The sequence below is a fragment of the Papio anubis genome, chromosome 12 (assembly GCF_008728515.1).
Source record: "Papio anubis isolate 15944 chromosome 12, Panubis1.0, whole genome shotgun sequence".
Lineage (NCBI taxonomy): Eukaryota > Metazoa > Chordata > Mammalia > Primates > Cercopithecidae > Papio > Papio anubis.
The window spans coordinates 90634468-90652247 of NC_044987.1; the positions used below are offsets into that span (position 1 = coordinate 90634468).

Genomic DNA, 17780 nt, shown 5'->3' on the forward strand with positions numbered 1-17780 from the left:
ACAGGAGGTATAAGTTCAAGAGAATGATTGTTTATAATGGTGACTATAGTTAACAGTATATTATATACTTGAAAACTGCTAAGAAAGTAGATTTTTATGACAAAAAATAAATAAGTATCTAAAGTAATTCAACTGTTAATCAGCTTGGTTTATCCATTCCACAATGTAGGCATATTTCAAATCATCCTGTAGTATACCATAAATATATACAATTTTTATTTGTCAATTTAAAAAATAAATAACAATAATAATACTAAAATACAACTTTTTAAAAGAAATCAGGTAGTATAAATCCTCCAAATTTATTCTTGTTTAAAACTGATTTGGCTATCTAATTCCTTTGCATTTCTGGAATTTCCACATATATTTTAGAAATATCTTGTCAATTTATGCCCCTTTCCTCAAAGAGAAGGCCAGCTGAATTTTGATGAGTATTATGTTGACTATATAGATCAATTTGCAAGAAATTGGCATCATTATAATTTTGAAGTTTCCAGTCCATGAACATGATATATCTCTTGGGCCTTCTTTCATTTCTCTCAGCAATTAATTGTTGTTTTCACTGTATAAGTCTTGCACATATTGTGTTAAATGAATAGTTAAGTATTTCATGTGTTTGAGTGTTGTGGTATTTTATTTTTAAATTTCATTTTCTTTTTTTCTTTTTTTGTGTGTATATCTCTTCTAGTTTAATCCTTTTAAGTTGGCAAAAGCACTATTCCCAATCACAAATACACAGCAGTTCTACAGTTTTATGTTTCTGAATGGCTGTTTAAAGACAATCCTAAATTATTACTTAGTTTGACTTAGAATGTAAAGAATTCAAGAGTGAAGTTTATAAGACACATGCCCACGTATGTTTATTGCTGCACTATTCCCAATAGCAAAGACTTGAAGCCAACCCAAATGCTCATCAATGATAGACTGGATAAAGAAAATGTGGCACACATACACCATGGAATACTATGCAGCCATAAAAAAGGATGAGTTCATGTCCTTTGCAGGGGCATGGATGAAACTATAATTCTCAGAAAACTAACACAAGAACAGAAAACCAAACACCATATGTTCTCACTCATAGGTGGGAGCTGAACAATGAGAACACATGGACACAGGAAGAGGAATATCACACACCAAGGCCTGTCAGGGGGTTGGGGGCTCGGGGAGGGATAAGATCAGGAGAAATACCTAATGTAGATGACGGGTTGATGGGTGCAGCAAACCACCACGGCAGGTGTACACCTATGTAACAAACCTGAACGTTCTGCACATGTATCCTAGAACTTAAAGGATAATAAATTTAAAAATAATAATAATAAAAGATTTGCTACTATTTTAAAAGCATGTGACCTTAATAAACTGCATGTTATGCACATGCACCACAACTTAAAGTATAATAATAAATTAAAAATAAATAAATAAAAATAATAACAATAACAATAATAATAATAAAAGATTTGCTACTATTTTAAAAGCATGTGACCTTATAGATCATCTATAAAATGTGAGAAGTGTTAAATAACCTTTGATATTACACATAAACCACACTAAAATTCCTTTCAGTAAGTAAAAGGAACCATTTTGAATACAGGGAATTCTAATTAGATGGGCATAGTTAGGGCCAAAAGTATAAAGTAGATATTGCTACCTTATTTATCTTCAACCCTTGCCTTTAAGAGGCAAATGAACACAAAACACAGGTGAATCTTGCTTGGTTCTGAGACAGTGAAGGAATTTCCCCAGTGTTTAAATATATTCACATAACCCAGTATGTAAATTTAAATATAAAACCAATCTCCAGTAAGTTTTAAGATGGCACTCGTCATCTTTGTGAAAAGTTGAATGTTACTAACGAAGTCTAATCATAGCTTTAGAAGGGGTACACAGTGATAGCATTTACTGAATTGGAATTACTATTAAAATTCAAAAACTGAACATATTCATTTAACCAGAAGCTAGTCTTAGTTTTAAATCAGGACTGCCCAACAAAATATTCTGTCAGTCGTTCATGATCTGAATTCTGGTGTATGAGATCTATTAAGGTATGGTACACATAAAAAAGTCATGAAATATTTCTGTTTTGTAATAAATAAGGCAGTGGCAAATTATTACTCATTAGTAGCTTTTTTAAGACAAGCTAACAAGTCTGCCCTTTCTGCCTTCTTCTTAGTGCTGGCAAAGATCATTTTTATTCCAGGGATGTACTTCTTGGGACTCTCCAAATACTCCATCAGTGTATCCTCTCCCCAGGTGATATCTTTGTTCTTATTGACATCTGTGTAAGTGAATACAGTGGCCTGACGTGTCTTCTGCCCGAAGAGACCATGGAGATTAGGCCCCGGTCTTGTGCTTGCCTCCCTTTTCCACAGTGTGGCATTGGGCACACTTCTGAACAAAAACTCTTCTTGCCTTTCTGAACATCACCCATATTTCTCTTTTTCGTCACTGGTGCAAAGAAGGTTCCCGCTCTGAAGCCAGATATCCCACTCTCCTTAAATTTCATTTTCTAATGGCCACTAGTATATACAATTTCACTGACCTTGTATCCTGCAAACTTGCTGAATGTATTCCTTAGTTACTTTAAGGTATTTCATGCTCTTATCACATTGTCTATAAATAAAATAGTTTTTATTTCTTCCTTTTAAATCTATACACTTTTTACTACTTTTTTCTTGCCTTATCACAGGGTAGGGCCTCTGATAGCATGGTAAGCTGAAATGAAAAGAGAGGACATCTTTGCCTTGATCCTGATCTTAGGGAAAAACGGTTCAGTCTTTCATCATTAAGTATGCAGTTAAATCAGTGTTTAGTACACATTCTTTACCAGATTGAAGAAATTCCCTTCTATTTCAAGTTTGCTATGAAATTTTTTTTTAATAAGTGAATATTAAATTTTGTCAAATTCCTCTCTGATACCTACTGAAATGAGCATATGACTTTTTCCGTATTCTCTTAAGGTGGTCACCTACACTATCTGTTGTTAAACCAACTGATATGGTTTGGCTCTGTGTCCCCACCCATATCTTATCTTGAATTGTACTCCCGTAATTCCTATGTTTTGTGGGAGCGACCCAGTGGGAGATAACTGAATCATGGGGGAGGTTTCACCCATACTGTTCTCGCGTTTGTGAATAAGTCTCACAAGATCTGATGGTTTGATAAAGGGAAACTGTTTCGTTTCGCTTTCATTCTCTCTCTTGCCCCCACCATGTGAGACGTGCCTTTTCCCTGCCACTATGATTATGAGGCTTCCTCAGCCATGTGGAACTATAAGTCCAATAAACCTCTTTCTTTTGTAAATTGCCCAGTCTCAGGTATGTCTTTATCAGCAGCATGAAAATGGACTAACACACCAACTTTGCATTCCTGGGATAAAACTCACTTGATCATGATGTATTGTTGGATTTGATTTGTTAACACTTTATGAAGTAATTTTGCATCTATGGTTAGGAGGATAGTGGTATGAATTTTCTTTTCTAGTAATGTCTTTATAATGCTAGTCTCATCATGTGAGAGGGGAAGTTTTCCTGTTTTCTCTATTTTCTAAAAGGTTTGTGTACAACTGATATTATTTTCTCATGAAAGGTTGATAAAATTCACCAGTGAGATCATTTGGTCTTGGAATTTTGTTTTTTGAAAAGTTTTTAATTATAAATTTGATTTATTTAATACATACAGAGATTTTGAGATATAAATTTTCTTCTGTCTCAGTTTTGGTAATTTAGGTTGTATTAGAGTTCTATATCTAGAAGGACAAGACAAATAGGATAGGTGTATATATGAAAGGGAATTTAATGTCTATTAAAGATAATATATATATAATCTATTAAAGAAAGATAACATACATAATATTAAATATAGTCTATTAAGATAAATGTATTAAAGGGAGTTTTATGTCTACATTAAACAACTCTCCACAGCTGGAGAGTGAGTGACCTGATATATTTGGTTATTTATTTCTAATTTAATTCTTTTGTAGTCAGGAAACATTCTTAACATAATTTTAATACTCTTAAATGTACTGGGAATGGCTCAATAAGCAGCAAAGGGTCTATAAAACTGAATGTACCATGTATATTTAAAATAATTTCTTTGTGCATACCCAAATTTGTTTCTGGTATCATTTTCTTCCAGTGAAAAATATCCTTTAATATTTCTCATAGTATAGGTCTGCTAGATACAAGTGCTTCATATTCTATTTGCCTGAGAATGCTTTTATTTGAAAGATTTTTAAAGGTATTTTTACTGTAACACAAAATAAGATGACCAGTTTTTCTTTCAGCACTTTAAACATATTATTTCTCTCCACACTTTAAAGGTATCTGCTATCTTCTGTCTTGCATAATTTCTGAAGAGAAGTCAGTTTTTATTCTTACATATGTATCCCTGTAATTAATGTGTTTCCTCCCCTCTGGTTGCTTTTAAGCTTTCCTATTTATCATTGTTTACAGCAATGTGATTTATGTCCTTAATCTGGTTATCTTTCTAGTAGAGGTGCATTGAGCTTCTTAGATATGTGGGTTGTTTTCCATGAACTCAGGAAAAATTCTGACCATTATTACTTCAAATATTCACATTCTTCTCAGTCTTTCTAGGGCTCCAATTATACCTCTATTAGACTCATTGATATCCCACAAGTTACCGACACTCAGTCCTTGTTTTCGGTCCTTTCCTTTTGCTTCTCTGCACTGCAGTTTGGATAGCTTCATTGCCCTGTCTTGAAGTTCATTGATCTTTTCTTCTCTAATATCTAACCTGCTGTTAAGCCCAGGTTTTTTTGTTTTTTGTTTTTTGTTTTATTTCAGTTAAGATATTGTATTTTTTAGAACTAGAAGTTCCACTGGTTCTATTTTAAGTTTCCAGTTCTCTTTGCATTATATTCATGTTTTCTTTAAATACATGAACATATTTATAATCACTGTTTAAATGTCTTTTTTGGTTAACTCTATTTTGGGGTCTGTTTCTATTGATCAACTTTTCTTGTGGATATAAATTACCTTTACTGGAATCTTCATCAATTTGTCTAACAAGTTCAACAAGACCTCTCCTCTCCAACTGGTCAAAAGGCAAATGTCTCCTGACCCTGCACATACTCCCATACTTGTTTCCCTTTTACATCCTAATTAGTTGTTCTTTTCCTGGCAGTTGTTTGTGTCAGGCCTTGTGGAGTTCACCCTATGCATAAGCAACTTAATAGTCAGCCAAAGACATGAGGGGATGCTTACAGAAAATTTGAGAACTATTCTACAAAGAGTTCCCTCTTATGGTATTGCTCTGCAAATTTCAGCCACCTAGAACTTTGATGTCTTTCTCTTCAGTTTATGGGAACCACTGTGCTTTTCTTAGATTCTCTCTTCTCTCTCTCTCTCTCACTGTTTCCCACCCTCCCTCCCTCTCTCTCTACTACGATCCATAAATTCCTCCAGGTACAAAGACATAGTGAACTTTAGGACTCACTTCAACTTTTCCCCTTCTCTTAGGCATTATAGTTGATGCTTCCTGTTGTTTAATACCTAAAAATAGTTGTCATATATTTTTTCCAGTTTTTCAGTTGTTTAGAATGGAATGGCTAGTCTGATACTAATTACTCCAACTGGAAACAGATGTCTTACGTTTTTATTTTTGATGGTTATGTTAAATCATTTTTAAGACACGACACAGTAGGAATTAAAATTTAAGAAAAAGTAATATTAAGGGAAGTTTTGAATAATAAAGAATATTGCTCTTAAAATCAGAAAATGGGTTATAGTACCAGCTATTTTACTTGATCCACTTTGGATATGGTAGTTAGCTTGTCTAAGTTTCAGTTTTTTGAGTAGCGTGACTAGATTACTTCGTAAAATCCTGTGATTCTAATGTCCAGAAACTCGATAAAATTCATCAAAGATTCTTTAATGATAAGGTATGCATGGACACGAATCTAATAAACACTTTAATGTAACCATTATTGTTACATATTCTTAAAAATTAAAATACGTTAAAATATAAAATGTACATACAAAAACTATAAAATAATTTTAATAAAAAACACAAAAATACTGCACTCCAGCCTGGGCAACAGAGTGAGACTCCGCCTCAAAAAAAAAAAAAAAAAAACCACAGAAATACATTTTACCTTTCAAATTGAATGTCATGTTTATGTCTTTTTTTGGTTTTTTTTTAGATGGAGTATTGCTCTGTCACCCAGGCTAGAGTGCAGTGAAGTGATCTTGGCTCACTACAGCCTCTGCCTCTCAGGTTCAAATGATTCTCCTGCCTCAGCCTCCCAAATAGCTGGGATTACAGGCGCCCGCCACCATACCCAGCTAATTTTTGTACTTTTAGTAGAGACAGGGTTTCACTATGTTGGCCAGGCTGGTCTCGAACTCCTGACCTTAGGTGATCCGTCCACCTTGGCCTACCAAGGTGCTGGGATTACGTGCCTGGCCATGTTTATGTCTCAACTGCCCCTAAATAATATTAAGGACTTTCCTTAACTACCATCAGTAAAGTAAATGAATCTTTAGACTGAAAATTCTCATTTGTTTTTATTTCTATTAAATACATTCTTTCTCTTTTTGCTTTTTTTAGAATTTCATTTAAGAAAAAAATCTGACTATAAATAATGACATAATATTCTAAAATAACTCAATTGTATAATCCTAGAAATTCACATTAAATAATGAAAAGGCAACTGGCTATTCATAGCCTCTTGAGAATAAACCATATTATCAAATTCCGTATTTTTAAAACTCTTCTTTTGTTTTTTTAATCGGATTTAATCTCTGGTTTAAAAAACTAGCCTAATTTTTAAATAATAATAATAAGTAGTATCAATGGACTTTTCCTCATATTTCATAAAAAGCTCTTTAAAGAAGTTCCAACATACTAATTATGCATGACCTCCTCTGTTGGAATCCATGTTGAGCATCCTTAATCAAATTTTGCTACCCCAGGTGCTCCTTTTTTAATCTCTGAAGATACGCTCTAAATTATTTTACCCACACTATTGGGAAAATCTCTGCTGCCATAGTTACTAATTTCTGTGTGAACATTCCACAATCATATCATTATATTGTGTTATTTCAATTGAATTGGGCCTCTTAAGCTTGAAATTTTTCTTACTTTTTTGTTTAAGCTTATTATGTTTTTTTAATTAATAAATGGTAAACATCATAGAAATACATATTTCTCCTGGCTTAAAGGCATCTAATAAAGTCTATTGCTTATTTATACCTTGACATTCATATAGCAGTAATTCTCGCAATACTTATATGTTTTTTCAGTAATAACAGGAAAAAGTAATTACAATGAAATATGTTTACATATAAATATGAAGGGAGTATTTTTTCCTAAGCCAGACTTGCTACACATAACCACTCTTTTTCTGCCCGCTTGTAGATGTTTTCTATTTCCTGATTTCTGAACTCCCTGCACTCATTCTAATCTGACAACTAGTTATCTAATTTCCCCCAACCTCTTTTATTCTGTCTCACAAGTTTTTTTTCTCTTAAATTATATGAGAAGTACAGGAGAACAAGCAAAAAGGAAGTCTGTGAAGATTTCCATCAATTAGTAAGTTTGAAATTTTAGAACACTGGAATAAGAATTCTCAAACTTTAGAGTGGCTAGGAATCATTTGGAGACATTTGTTGAAATTCAGATTACTAGGGCCCACACTCAAGAATTCTTAACTCAATAGGCGTGGTAGGGCCTAGGAGTCTGAACCTTTAACAGAAAAGCCAGACAATTCTGATGAAAGTGTTCTGTGGACCACACTTTGAAAAAACTGTGGGCCTTTTGCCTGCAGTAAGTATATGACGCCTCCAGGTAACAGAGGAAAAGTATTCTGTTCTCATTGAAGTAAGCTAACACTATGTTTGCCAAATTACGCTGCATAAACCCCAAGAAACTGGGAAAACAATTGGGATAGGAAGAAAATGTTAGAATTATTCATTTTTATCTATAAAAATCAATAATTATTAATCAATTATTATCAATATTAAAAGATTGACACTTGACATTTATTTTCCAAAAAAGAGAATCAGAAAGGTGGGAAGATAATTAAGTGGTAAATGATTTAGCAGACCAGAAAAGTCAAAACTTAAACTAGTAAAAGTACATTTTATTTGTATTGCAGAACCCCAAAAAGGCTTATAAATTTGAGGCATTAGGTACCTCTAAAAGTTGGGCTAAAAACAGATTGACTATACAGAAAACAGATAAACCTCCAGAACCCTTCCCACATCAACCAGGTAGGCAACTATACTTTTGCTATCAGAAGAGAAGACACGAGATTTGTTCTCTGGAGAGACTAAACCTCTTACTGAAAAGAGGAGAATTAAATGAAAGTCTACATATTGAATGTGAAACTCTTAACCCCCTTCTCCACTTGGCTAGTACATTGCTCAAATTGGCAGACTTTATTTGCTGAAATTGATTAACTCCAGAGAAAAGACACTGATAATTAGGAACCCAACCCCAATGAAAAATCCTAGTCAAAACATTCTCCAATGAAATCCATCTGTCAATAACACAAACCTATGCTCATAGCTTTTCAACCAACTTTTTGGTTCTTCAATTTTAAATATTGATGGAGGAGTAACTCATACTTAAAGTAAGTCTGTAGTCTGTAACATTAAAGACCAAAACCAAATAAAACAAAAGCAATGTCTCCAACCCCCCTCCAACTCCCCCCCAAAAAAAAACAGACGGTACAAGGAGAAGCAAAAGATTCACTGGGTTGGGAGGTAAAGATAAGCAAATCTCCCAGATAAGAAAATTAGAAGTTCAGTACATAAGATCCAACATAAAAAAGTAGGAGCTCCATAAAATAACAACAGAAAAACTACAGTAAAAGGATATTCTCAGAAATATATATAGTTCAATAAAACATCTAAAAGAAAAGGATGACACTTTTCAAACTGAGAAGACATCCTGAGTATCCAGCACATCTTGAAAAAAAATTTGAACACTATCAATAAAGAGATGGTCCTAAATGTTTTCATCCTTTGTGTCACCTACAAAGGATGATGAATCAGTATGATATCAGACTTCTCAGCAGCAACACTAGCAACAAAAATCAATATAGCAATACTTTTAATGTTTGAAAGAAAAAATATTTCCCAAGATTTCAAAATATTCACCATCCATATTCTCTTTTTTGGGAAGCCACTGGAATATGCACACAGTAGAATAGATGAGGTACAGGAAAACTAGGGAACCAGGGAAAAGAAATTCAACACAGGAGAGAGAGAATGATAATTCTCAGGTTGATAGTAAAGACAGATCCCAGCATAGAGATCATAGAAAACAGCCAGTTCAAATGGGAGCAAGAGGACAGCGAATTTTTTTTTATTGTTTCATTCATTTCATTATCTTTTCCATCATTTTCTTCACCACTGTAATTTCATGCTATTGGTGATAGTAGCAAACCAAGCAAAAACCCAAGTAAGTAAGATATAATTATTAACTACTGGAAAAAAATCAAACATTTTTCAGAAAGGAAATGCTATCTTGAATAATAAAATAATCCACACAGACATCAATTATCTGAAAATGAATCCAAGATGTAATTGGAAGAGAATAAAACTTATCCACCAGGATGCTAATCTCAAAGTTGTGTATCCATATCAGCCATATTTCATTTCCCATTAATTTGGCATCTTATGCCCACAAACTTTTCTTAATACCTTTCTCAACCCATGAATATAGATGTTTAGCCTATATCCTATAGGAGCACATGCTGTGTGATTACTGAAACCATATCTAGTAATTCTAAAATCATCAGATTTAAATTGCAAAGAGATGTGCTATAGTTCTGGTATTCTAGAGTTTAGTAAAGAAATATATCATTTTGGCCCTCATTTCAAACTTCTTAATTACTTCCTAAAGTAAATAAACAGATTTCCTTTTGATTTTCTCCTTGTAATTAACATACAGGCTCTATTCTGTGCTCATAGAGGACTTTTATGCTTTAACTACCTTATTGTAACACTCATCCTCAATAATTCTCTTCTTATCCCATTGCAATAACCTTCACCATATTAGAATACTTTACACTCTACTTCAGTTTTACATTACTTAGTAGTAATTGAAAAATAGCTAACATTCCTAATGTTTTATCATAAAAGAGAAAATAATTTGTTTTTCTCTTAAGACTTTGACACTTCCTTATTTCTATTACTGATTTGGTGTTTAATGTATAAATAGAGCATGATCCTATGATTATCAACAACACTTTCAAAATTTAAATTTTATTTACAAAATAATTAGCAAGTCTTATTTTTCCCTTCTAAAAAGTTCTTATTGACACCCAAGATCAGCATTTTGTTGCCTCCTCTTCTTTACCTCATTCTTAAATGTGATACTGAGGCAAATATTTACTAATACATTTGTTACTAAATCATGTTCTATCATGAGTTCTATCATGAATTTGTGAAAATTCTTTAAATATTTTCTACAAATTGTAAAAGAAAAATGCAAGCTAAAGACTTCCTTGATCATCCAGTTTTAAATAAATTCCTCTCTAGAGACAAAAAGCAAAATAGCAGTGGCATTTTTATTTATACTCAACCTTTCATCTAAGAACATATAATCTGTAAGAGTGACTATTACTCCAATTTTATCACTAAGGCATGGAATTACAGAGATGGAACTGAAGTGAACTCAAGAGGTTATCTAACCTAGCTTCTATCTCCAAGAATGATCGCATTTTAACAGTCCAAGAGATATGTCCATCTTCTCTATTTTTCAAAATCGCCAGGGAAGATGTTATAACTTGCCTTAGCAATTTGCTCTGCTGTGTAATATCCCTTAATATCATAATCCAAATCTGCAGATGAGAAGGAAACAAAACTCAGGTTTCCCAGCTCATTGGTAAATGCTCTTAACCAGTTGTGGTTGTAAAACAACCACAAAAACAAATAAATGAAGAAGTAGATATTTTGATTAAAATTCCAATATCTAGTCAACTATTCACCTGTTCCAAGCAACATTCAATTTGAAATAGTTTTTTATAACAAAATTATCTTGATTTCATAACAAAAAATTTCTATTAGAAAGAAAACTAATTTCTGTGAGGTGTATATTATGAGTCTCAAAGATGAGACTAGAAACATTTAATGGGAACTTTCTGGGTGCCAGGCATTGTACTCCATGCATAATATCACGTTAAATCCTCGCAGCAACTCTATGAAGTAGGTACTACTGTTATCTCTGTTTTTTTTTAGATGAAGAAACTGAGGCTCAGGGAAACAAAGGTGTCCAAGGCCTCATAGTTAGTGAATGGTGAAGCCAAGATTCAAGCCTAGGCATCTGGTTATGTTTTACTGTCTCTCATACATTCTCAACACATTTGTTACTATATTATTATTAGGTTGCTTTAAAATTGGTTGAAAAATCCTTATCTGTATAAAAATGTGTGTGTGTGTTTCAAATTCCCATTAGCTCCTCGGTATTTTTTTTAATATCAAAGATGTTTTAGAAAGTACAAACACCTTCTAAAAAACATGCGTTTGTATGACAAGTAATACTTTAATTTTTTTTTAAGTTTGCTTGTTTCATGATTTTTCTTGGGCCCCTTAGATTTGTTTTTAAAACTTCTATGAATACTTTGAAACTGCACTTTAGTGATTTGGGGCTTTGCTAATTCTTTAGAGGAACAAGGATATTTTTAGGTCTTACCAGTATTCTAAATGAAAAGAGGCAGATTTGAGACTGGAAGCTAGGTTAGACTGGCTTCGATCTAAATAGCTTATAAAATATTGTAACTAATTAGAATGTTTAGAATGTTTTCTCTAGTATAAATATAACATTTCAACTAGGTGAATGACTAACTATGTTAGCCAAATAATTTCCTGAAATATTGTTGCTTTGCTATGGTAATTTGTGGTATTAGTGCAATAAACAGACTTATAAACAGGTTTATATAGAATTTTTTAGTTCTATATAATGTCTTCTTAATATTTCAGTTTATTTGTTGACATTGATATTTAGAAGAAAAAAAATAACACATTTCAAAAGCCACAAAATTTTGAAATTGAATTCATAGTTCAATATTTAATATAAAATTACCTTTTTCATTGTTTCTTTTCCCACTGTAATCACATGCCCATCCTGCCCCATGCCATTCTTAAAGAACAGAATTCGGACTGAGGTCCTCTCAGTAAGTTTCTTCATTCTAATAGAAAGAACAGGCTTGGTTTTCCGTCTTTTGACATCAGTAGGAAGCATCAACCCATTCATTGTCCAAGTTACTTTCTTCATTAACAACAGATGGTCTAGAAGATAATTTTTTAAGTCAAGTCAATATTTGGCTTCAAAATTAAAAATGGACACATCATACTTCCCTCCCTCTATTACCTGTGTATTATACACTGGCCAGTCTCCATTTAGATGCTGGGTTTTCTGAAATGCTACCACCAGCTTCTTACTAACCGTGACATAAGCTGTAGCAAGCTGTCTGCTCTGATAGCCTGCATAAATCATCATTTCTGAAGGGAACAGATGTTCAGGGTATGAAAGAGTAATACCACAATTTAGTCCTAATTAAAATTCACCTTAGCATGCCTCTATTACTGATTATACGTACCCAGCTGAAAGGGTCCATTGAAAATGTCCAATGTCCTTAGCTTACTATGAAACTACATAGGTCCTGAACTTTTATGTTCTTTAGGGTTGGGAAACATTTCTTGTCTTTTTAATATGATTTCTTATCCATGTTGCTTTAAAGATGCTGATCTCCAAATAGTAACATTATACTATAATTCTTCTCCTGTGACTAGAAGGAAGGTGCCTTCTAGGACATCCTTGGTGAGAGATTTAAACTATTTCACTGAAAATGAAAAACAGTTTTTCATTAACAGTTTATTTTGACCTATACATTTTCAAAGCTGTGTGCAGAAATTTAAGTTTTAAAACTCCCACTAATATAAACAAGAGCACAACTAAATTACTATGTTTGACTTTGAAAATGTAAGGGTAAGAACAGGAGTGCAGTATATTGCATTCTAAGTTGCCGCCAGCATTCTTCTCTTTTCAAGAGGTTTTGTTTCATAAATAAATAATTTGCATCTGAGCTACTTATTTGTGCATTCAATTTATTTTAATCATATTTTCTTCTTACATAAATTACAAAAATACAATGATCCCTCCCTCATCTGCTCTTATTTGTTCTGAGAGAAACATAATTTTATTTACAGATAACTGAAAATAGCCTCATTTATTGCTATTTTGCATTGAAATTTGCCTAGATTTTCAAATGATCTTTCTCTGTTAGCACTTACCTTGAAAGAAGCTTGGCCTCTTTGACCTAGAAATGTTACTTTACATAAAATCTGCCAATATTGATATGAAAAATAAGCCAGTGGTTGTAATAACCTTCAAGTCTCAGAATGACTATATTAAATGTTCAACAACAACAACAAAAAACCCTCTATTCTCCCCCACTTCTTTCTCTCTGTTACTGACAAACATATATACATATAAAAACACATATACCATAGCAGATAAACAAAACTTGCTGATTAAACTAGATTATAAGACTATAGACATAAGCCTTCAAAAAGAGAAAAAACATTTTAACAGAAATTTGTTACCGTGTATTTTCATTTTGTAAACTGAAATTAATAGGAATTAGAAATTATAATAGAAAAATGAGTTATTTTAACTATATTAACTATAGTTAACTTATTAGTTATTAAATATATTAAATATAGTTTAAATATATTAAATACATATTAAATATAGTTAACTATATTAACTGTAAGTTAATGAGTTCATAAATAGCCAAAAGAATTGAAAACAGATACTCAAGTAAGTACATGTACACACATGTTCATAGCAGCACTATTTACAATAGCCAACATGTGGTAACCAAATGTCCATCAATAGATGAATGGATAAGCATTATATGATCATTATGGAATGACTGGTACAATGGTGGTACAATGTATAACATAGATGGAATATTATTCAGTCATAAAAAATAATGAAGTACTGATACTTGCTACAATATGGACAAACCTCAAAAACATTATGCTAAATGAAAGAAGCCAGACATAAAAAAGGTGACATATTATATGATTCCATTTACATGAAATATCAGAATAGGTAAATCTATAAAACAGAACATACATTGATGGTTGCCAGCAGCAGGGAGGAGAAGGGATTGAAGAGAAGCTTAATGGGTAAAGTGTTCTATTTTGAAATGATGGAAATATTTTGGAACTAGATAGAAGTATTAGTTACATGACAGTGTGAATGCACTAAATGTTACTAAATTGCTCACTTTAAAATTATTAATTTTGCATTATGTGACCTCAATAAATAAAGAAGAAAAAAAGAAGAGGAGGAGATCCCATAGGTGCTGATCATTGGCAGTCAGTATTTCTCTGGGGAAAAAAAATCCTCATGGGGGGGGAAAAAAAAGAATGAATTATTGTAGTTTAATGGGAGTTTACCCACAATCTGCATGGTGAAAGGGTATTACCTCTACCTTCAAACTATGCTTGAACCCTAACTCTGTTTCTTAGTGACACTAGATGTACTATACCTCCCTGAATCTCAGATTTCTCATTAAAAATTATCTAGCGAGCATCACTCCACTATCTGATAGGGATGAAGATTGCATGGACATTTATCAGTTCCCAAAATTAATACTTTTACAATTTCTTACACCTGTCTTTACTGCAATCTCTGAACATAAATTGTGAAGATTTCATGGACATTTGTCACTTCCCCAGTCACTCTTATAATTTCTTATGTCTGTCTTTACTTTAATCTCTTAATCCTGTCATCTTCATAAGTTGAGAATGTATGTCACCTCAGGACCACTATTGTACAAATTGACTGTAAAATATGTGTGTTTGAACAATATGAAATCAGTGCACCCTGAAAAAGAACAGGATAACAGCGATTTTCCGGGAACGAGGGAAGATAATCATAAGGTCTGACTGCCTGTGGGGTCGGGCAGAATAGGGCCATATTTTTCTTCTTGCAGGGAGCCTACAAACGGGCATGCAAGTAGGAGAAATATTGCTGAATTCTTTTCCCAGCAAGGAATATTAATAACTGAGACCCTGGGGAAGGAATGCATTCCTGGGGGTAGGTCTATAGACGGCCACTCTGGGAGTGTCTGTCTTATGTGGTTGAGATAAGGACTGAAATACGCCCTGATCTCCTGCAGTACCCTCAGGCTTACTAGGATTAGGAAATTCCAGCCTAGTAAATTCTAGTCAGACCGGTTCTCTGCTCTCGAATCCTGTTTCCTCTTAAGATGTTTTTCAAGACAATGCGTGCACAGTGGGACATAGACCCTCATCAGTAATTCTAATTTTGCCTTGCCTTGTGATCTTTACTGCCCTTTGAAGCATGTGATCTTTGTGACTTACTCCCTGTTTGTACATCCCCTCCCCTTTTAAAATCCCTAATAAAAACCTGATGGTTTTGCAGCTCAGGGTCGCCATCACAGTCCTACCAATATGTGATGACACCCCCGGAGGCCCAGCTGTAAAATTTCTCTCTTTGTACTCTTTCTCTTTATTTCTCAGACCAGTCGACACTTAGGGAAAATAGAAAAGAACCTACATTGAAATAGTGGGGGCTGATTCCCCTGATAATATGTAAAATTACCTAACATATTGAAGTCATTCCATAAATGTTAGCTTCTTCCCTCACCTCCCTGAAATTCGATTGCTTATTATGGAGTGTCGGAGTATATTAATTGTTACATCAGTCAGAGTCCAATCAGGAAAGCAGAACCTACTCAGAGGATTTGGGCAGAGGAAACTGACTGCAGGTAATTGGTTATGTAAGTGATAGAAAAGGCTGAGAAGCAACCGAAGGACAGTTAGGCAACCCAGAGATTAGAAAGAGCAAGAAACCACTCCCACTAAGGCCAGAGGGAGATGTTACAGGCGCCAAGATTTAGAGAATCTTACCAATAAAGGGTTTTCCAAGGCCAGCACTAGGGTGAGGGGAGTGAAGGCCAATGAGGCAAAATTTAAGGAAGCTGTGCAGGGCCCTCACACAACCCTCAGAGCAAGTGGCTCCTCAAATTGTGTCCCATTGGTACTTCACTCACCCAACTCTAGTCCCAGCTCTGGCTGAAACTCTTTCACATGCAGAACTCCTTAAATTCCATGGAAAACAATACTATAGCCAGACTCTATTTATGTGATTTATAGATATTAACTTATTTTGTTCTCTCAACAACTTTATGAGATAGGTAATATTATTATTCTTATTTACAGTTGAGGAAACTGAGGCACTGAGGCACAGAGGCATTAACTTGCCCAAGATCATACTACTGGTATGTGGTGGCACTGGGATATGAATTTAGTTCAAGAAGCTGTGCTCCCAATCACTGCACTCTTCTGCCACTTCCATATATCTCAAATTCAATGTCTAAAGTAAAATTTCATATCTTTCTACACAAACTGACTCACCCTTCACAGTTTTTATTTCTGTCAGTGTTTCCACTTCTTTTACAGTTATCCACTCTCTCAGCAAGACCTTGTACCTATACTGCTTATTCATTTCTCTCCAACTAATTGCTTATTCATTCAACAATATTTATTGGGTGTCCACACATCAAGGCACCAGGTTGACAACTGTAAGGAGGACAGAGCTAGTTGTGCAGTTCACAGTCTCTGGCAGAGAAACCAACAGTGTAAGGTCTCTCTGAACAGAGAGGCATATGTGATGAGAAGTTAGTTGTGAAAATCTGGGGGAAAGGTATTCCAAGCAGAGTGAAAACCAAGCACAGAGACTCGAAATGAGGATTGGCCTGACATGTTTAAGAAAGAAAAATAGACCAGGTGCAGTGGCTCATGCCTGTAATCCCAGCACTTTGGGTGGCCGAGGCGGGTGGATTACCTGAGGTCAGGAGTTCTAGACCAGGCTGGCCAACATGGTGAAACTCTGTCTCTACTAAAAATACAAAAAAATAGTGAGGCATTGTGGTGGGTGTCTGTAATCCCAACTATTCAGGAGGCTGAGGCAGGAGAATCACTTGAACCCAGGAGGCAGAGGTTGCAGTGAGCTGAGATTGTGCCACTGCATTCCAGCCTGGGCAACAAGAGTGAAACTCCATAGGAAGGAAGGAAGGAAGGAAGGACAGGAAGGAAGGAAGGAAGGAAGGGAAGGAAGGAAGGAAGGAAGGAAGGAAAAGAAAGAAAGAAAGAGAGAGAGGGAGGGAGGGAAGGAGGGAGATAGGGAGGGAGAGAAAGAAAGAAAGAGAGAAAGAAAGAAAGACAAAGAAAGAAAGAGGGAGAGAGGGAGGGAGAGAAAGAAAGACAGCAAGAGAGCGAGAGAAAGAAAAAAAGAAAGAAAGAAAAAGGAAGAAAGAAAGAGAGAGAGAGAAAGAAAGAAAGAAAGAAAGAAAGAAAGAAAGAAAGAAAGAAAGAAAGAGAGAGAGAGAGGGAGGGAGGGAGAGAAAGAGCGAGAGAGCGAGAGAAAGGAAGGAAGGAAGGAAGGAAGGAAGGAAGGAAGGAAGGAAGGAAGAAGGAAAGAGAGAGAAAAAACAGAAAGAGTGTATGTGGTTAAAGCCGAAAAGGCACAAAGGGGCCACATTGTTCAGGTCAAGATAAAGGATTTGGATTTTATTCTGGATGTGACAGGAAGCTGTTGGAAGATTCTCAGCAGGGTGCTATGTGAAGAAAGTACAGTTGTCCCTGGGTATCCATGGAGGCTTGCTATCAAGACCCCTAGGATACCAAAATCTGTAGATGCTCAAGTCCTTTATATAAAATGTAGGTGTATTTGTATATAACCTACACACATCCCCCTGTGTACTTTAA

The 17780-nt window shown here is 34.4% G+C and overlaps 1 protein-coding gene and 1 pseudogene across 1 annotated transcript in view; both read right to left on the minus strand.

Annotated features, from left to right (window-relative positions):
• DCDC1 (doublecortin domain containing 1) overlaps positions 1–17780 on the minus strand; it is a 508775-nt gene that overhangs the window by 423925 nt on the left and 67070 nt on the right. Inside the window, exon 9 of the mRNA XM_021926829.2 lies at positions 12055–12260. Coding sequence (XP_021782521.2) covers positions 12055–12260 — 206 coding nt within the window. The remainder of the gene's footprint in view (positions 1–12054; positions 12261–17780) is intronic.
• LOC108581929 lies at positions 1869–3079 on the minus strand (annotated as a pseudogene).